General features: G+C 32.5%; 1 protein-coding gene across 1 annotated transcript; it reads left to right on the forward strand.

The window, feature by feature from the left end:
* Positions 1-5,393: 5,393 nt before the first annotated feature.
* On the forward strand, positions 5,394-5,735 carry LOC133319313 (uncharacterized protein C05D11.13-like). The gene has a single exon (XM_061523271.1). It carries the CDS (start codon positions 5,394-5,396, stop codon positions 5,733-5,735), a length of 342 nt encoding a protein of 113 aa, XP_061379255.1.
* The last annotated feature ends 294 nt before the right edge of the window (positions 5,736-6,029 follow it).

Consider the following 6,029-nt stretch of genomic DNA (forward strand, 5'->3'; position numbering starts at 1 on the left):
CCCGCTCGGCTTTATGCTCTCCTGGTAAGATGTTATGAGTTGTGGCGGTGTTGCGCAACGAGCAAAACTGAGCAGAAAAAAAGGGATGGCGGCAAGATATCCTCTAAGTACATACATATATACGTATTGGAATATACACGTGTAAATGTTTTTAATTTTAAACCAATTCGAAAAGGGAAATAACACTTGTATAATATCATATTGATATTTCACGGAATCAAATTGCTGTGTTTAGTGGTATAATTATTTATTTTTAAAAAATTATACAACTTTTTAATTTCTTTGAAAAGACAGGAAAGCTTATAAAATCATTATGGTTTATCTTAAAATATTATTATCTATTCTTCTTTCTTATTCTTTTCCTATGTTGTTCTTGACGTTGATATTTCTTTGCCATTTCTCTATTAATTTGTACAATTCTTCTGATCCATTTTCTCGATATATTTCTTAAATAAATATTAACAATATTTTTTATTTGTCATTTAGGTATTAAATTACTTTGAAAATAGTTTTTGGCTTGTCTGAACAGATATTTTCTATCGTAACCGATTGTCTTACCCAGGGATGAACCATGGACAAAAAACATATAAAAGAAGACAAAAAATCTTTTCAATAAAGTTTACCGTTTTTCTTTTATTACTATTGTTATTTACCACATAAAATAAATAATTAAAAATAGTCACTTAGCGAGTATGAGTAAAGAGATGTGTAAGAATTCATAAATAAATATTAATAAATTAAGTTAATTAAGAGCAAATTAATTGTGAGTATAGTTTTATTCACATCATAGGGAGCCAGAAATTCATAAAGTAAATTCATAAATCAATATATAATCTGCTATGAGATCGCTACGGTAAGTATGGGTGTATCGACCTTGCAACAAATATTCCCCACAGACGATATACATACATATCATAGATATGGTGCATCACCATACTAAATTTGGACATTATTACACTGTATCATATCCGAATATTGTATACAGTCAAATAATGTGCTGAGAAAGCGCCGTTTCGATAGCAACCGGCCGACTCTTATAATTTTTTTTTTATTAATTTATTCACCAGTAGTATTTCAAGTTCAAAGAATATGTTTGTTTTGACGACTCATAGAATCAAGCATATACACTGTGATACTTTATAAAGAAACACCCTACTATAAAGTCCTAGTTTTAAGAACTACTTGTATACATACATTTCAGTGTATCAGTGGTCATTGGTAAAATGAACACTAAAAACTGGCTTACGTATAATTAAATTTAAAAACGAATAACGAATAAAAAGATAAATAAACGTTTAAAGTCTTACGGCTAATAGTACCAACAACTGTGTGTATTTGATCTTTTTAAATTGTAACCTAAATTGGAGACAGACTATTAATCTCTCCTATTAGAAAGAAAATTAGGTCTGTGGATTTTGTTCCATCATTGGGTCTTTAGTAAATACACCATCGCCCAACGGTGTTTTCTCAAATTGTCATATAAAATATAAATATACATATGTAACATACTAAAGCTTTTACTGCATATATTCCTTCTTGTGCTGGCACATTTATATTGATAGACAGTTGTTCTTAATCCTGTCTCGTGAATTTCTAAAAACTAGCATAGGAAATGAATAAGACTTTGATAAAATGTAATTTTAAATAATATCTCTAGTTTAGGATTGCATATTCCCAAAAATCGAAACGATGAAAAGCTCTCCACTTTTGACTTTACTCATAAACACAAATACAAAAAAACAACTATCCCCATTCACAAATTGAATACATATAGTCCCATTTTCATTCTCTAGCGGGCCATGACCGGTTGGGCTCTATGTTCTCCTAATAAGATGTTATGAGTTGTGTCGTTGTTACGCAACCAGCAAGCAGAAGAAGATGATTTGATTTTATTTATAATATTTTAATTTTTTAAATAATCACAGTATTTTTTTTTATATAAAATATAAATATGAAAAAGTATTTATGAAATTAAACATATTATGACTCTTTATGTGAAACAAAACAAATCAAATCGAAACAAAACCTGCTTAAGAACTATCTTCCCACTACATAATTACTCCCTCTGTCTGAAAATTATTGTTGGAGGTCACGTTTCTTGTATAATATGAAGTACCAGGAGTCCATAAATCAAACGTAGCTTCTGTGATCTGATACGAGCGCGCTACGAAAGCCGAGGGTATATTGAACCTACATGTTACGTACACAAACAGTGCTATGTGTTAACTGTTAAAATAAGAAGATGTCATAATATCCATATACATACATGTGTGAATATATAATGTGTGTATTAATGTACTTTTTTGTTTCATTTTTAGTTATAAACTTCTAGGAACTTTAAGTTATAAACTCTTATGTATTTACAAAAAAAAATAATTGTGACTAAGATTCAAAGAAATATCTAACATATACTGAAGTTATCATAAAGAAAACAGTTTTCATTGAACTGAGGAATAAATTATGTATTTATGTCAAGAATTATGTATAAAATTGGTTGCTTTAATTTCGCTTAAACGTACGAATAAACTGCCCAAAAGCTTCCACTGTTGACTTCACTACAAACAAAAAACACGTCATGTTGGATATAATAAAAGTGCTGACATTCAATTTCTTACTTTGGTGAAACACCCGCTAGGCTTTATGTCCTCCTGGTAAGATGTTATGAGTTGTGACGGCGTAACTTCCTGGTTTTCAATGCCTCTTTATAAAATAAATTTATTTATTTCCTTTATTTCCACTTTAAAGCTCTTCTTTGTGTGTACGTATATATTTTATTATATATGCATGTATGCATGTATAACATTAGTCAGTCACTATAATCAAATTTTGTTTCTGTGGTTTACTGGTAAGATGTTCAAAATTGACAGTATCAACCCTAAAAGCAGAGATGAGAAAATCATTGAGTTTTTAAAATATATTATAAAAGTATGTAATGTGTATATTAATAAATAAATGGGAGTTATTACCTAAATGGAAGATCTTCGCATTAAATGAAAATAAAAAAAAATATTAATATACTTAATTTCACATGAAATATCAAATATAGAATAGTTGAGAAAAAAGAGCGGGCTTGATATCAAGGTCACATGATTTCAAAGCATTACTCGAGGATTTAAACATTACTCGAGGAACACGAAGTTGGAAGGAAAATCTTAGTTCTTGCTAGAAAAAAAGAAAACATTGAAGAAGTTAACCTATGATTAATATTATAGCACAGAAAAGTCTTAGTATTCATCACTTTAATATATATTTTTGTAAATAGTTTACCAATACTGACAAATAATTTGGCTATCGCTGAAATACACTGAAATTTTTATAAGAAAATCATCTCTTCCTCTACAGTGATTTGGATCCGGATCAGTAGTCTAATCTGCAGCGGGGAATTCCTAAAATATCTACCACTATAGTCTTCTTTTTACGTCACTGGTTATACTATTGATGCGATGATATTAATTAACAAAAAAGTGAGATCTTCGTTTCTAACATCTCCCTACCCGACTTCTGACATTCTTGACAACAAACGTACAGCCTCCTGCAGAACCACATTGATACTGAAGAGTAACAAAGGTGGATGGAATACGCGCATGTTACATGCAATTAATTATTAGATGCATACTATATATACTAAACACTTAAATTTATCACTTAACCCACGTACACAAAATTTCTTGTTGTTCAAATAAAACGCAAAATAGAAAAATAAATAAATTATTTTTTATTTACGTCTTGTTATTTAGTATTTTGAGAGTTTTTATATACTTAGTTTATATTAATTTCACCCTACATAGTTAATTAACTGCTAAATATGTATATATTATATGTGTATCGATTTTGTACTTAGAATTGTTTTTTTTTATTTAACAAAATCATAAATAGGATCGATCACTCACATCATGTTCAACAATAGGATAACTAACAACATATAGTTTTTAAGATATTATTCACGTTCAGTCAAGTTAATAAAGTGAATGAAAGTCACAGAGGCAGCACCGGCACAACTCAAAACATCTTACCAGGAGAACATAAAGTTATGCGGGTCTCTCAATGAGGTCAAAGCTCTCGAGAGCAGAGAGTTTGTAGAGGGGTGTTGGGGGATGAAGCATACTTCACGCATGCGTGTGGGCTGCTTAATAAACTCCCCCCTCACTTTAATAAGGACACCAATGTCGATACTACAACGTTACATAGTACGAAATCAAAACTTAGGCTAGCGGCGTCCTCACTTGTTACGACCCTTACGCCGGTCAGATTGTAACTACTATTTGAATAGTACAAGGCTATATTATCCTACTACTATTATAAAGGCGAAAGTTTGTAAGTATGGATGTATGGATGTTTGTTACTCTTTCACGTAAAAACTACTGAATGGATTTGAATGAAACTTTACCACAATATAGCTTATACATCAGAATAACACATAGGCTAATTTTTGAGGTTTTTAATGTGAGGTCGTAAAAAAAACACATTTTTTGCGCTTACATTGCAAACGCTGACTGAATCCTACAAGATAGATCAAAACAATTTACTACAGTATTGTACAACTTAAAAAGGTCTACAAAAATGTCCGTGATGGTATATGTTTATCTCTTAGGAATAACCCACAATAACCATTTTTTATCCTTTACTTTGTACGAGAAATAATGGCTTATTTACGAAGCGATTTTAAGCAATACAGTATTAATCCTTATCCAATTAAGTATCTTAAATACATTGTGCATTTAATAAAGATCAATATGGCTTTTTACAGCATGTAAATTAAATAAATATTTTCGAAGATATCACAGATTTAAAATGCAGAGTCATAGCAATTTCGGCGATAAATACCGTTTCGGTGATAAATACCGGCAGCGGCGCCAGGCGAACGGGGCGTGGGGGGAGCGGGGTAGGTGCGGTGGGGAAGAAGTGGCTCATCGCTGAGTGCGCGACCCGAACGCGGGTAGACGCGTGAGGGCAGACGTCGTTGACGGTTGTGTCCGTTTTGCGAATTTTCAAGGCACTAGCGATTTGATAAAAACGTATGGTCGCCTACTTTAAGTAATATAGGCCTAAGGTTAGTTATTGCCAGGTTTCTTTTTGGTTAGGAGTTACACGTACAAAAAGATACTTCATTTTTACGAATTACTTCATTGATAATTCAATTACTATATAGATAGGTTATTTACCGTTAATTATAACAAATTATATAAATAGGTTAATTATAACGAATTACTTCATTGATAATTGAATTACTATATAGATAGGTTAATTAAATAGGCAAGGATTGCATTAAAGTACAATCATAACAATAACTACCGTACTGTATTTTTTGGAAGTATAGAAACAACACGTACTTAAGAATTATGCCGCGAAAGCGTAAGTCTAATCTTTCCCAAAGCTCTAATAAAGCTAAAACTATGAAAGTAGCTAGACTTAACGAGACGTTTCCACAAGCCGAACTGCGAAGGCTTAAACAAGCAGAGCGTGAGGCAGCTCAAAGAGTTGCTGAGACACCAGAGCAGTCCCAAGATAGACGTCGACAGCATGCTGAGTATCTAGCATCTCAACGGGCTGCAGAGACACCCGAACAGTCTCAAGCTCGACGTCAACAGAACGCTGAATATCTGGCATCTCAACGGGCTTCTGAGACACCCGAACAGTCCCAGGATCGACGTCGACAGCATGCTGAGTATCTAGCATCTCAACGGGCTGCGGAGACACCCGAAGTCCACGCGAACGAAGTTGCGGGCAAAAGCTAGTTTAATTATAATTATATAAAGTACTCTGAGCCCATAATTATTGGTGACAGAATGCAAACTGAATTAAATTATAAGTTATTGAAATTTTGAAACGATATACAACAAGCTTCAAGAATTGCTTTTTTTATTTTGCACAATGTTAACATTACCCCTAAGTGCGCCATTAACTAGCCAAAACTCTGCAACGGCCCAAGAATCACCGTTAAAAAATTAATCAACAACATAGTGGAAGCAACGATTTCAACGGGGCCTTTCAAAGGTGAAGATATCCTCATTCCTCAAATTCCCATGATT

The sequence above is a fragment of the Danaus plexippus genome, chromosome 17 (genome assembly GCF_018135715.1).
Source record: "Danaus plexippus chromosome 17, MEX_DaPlex, whole genome shotgun sequence".
NCBI lineage: Eukaryota > Metazoa > Arthropoda > Insecta > Lepidoptera > Nymphalidae > Danaus > Danaus plexippus.

Bases quoted from the DNA above. Each gene is read 5' to 3' on its own strand.
- LOC133319313 (XM_061523271.1), top strand. From the start codon at position 5,394: ATGAAAGTAGCTAGACTTAACGAGACGTTTCCACAAGCCGAACTGCGA.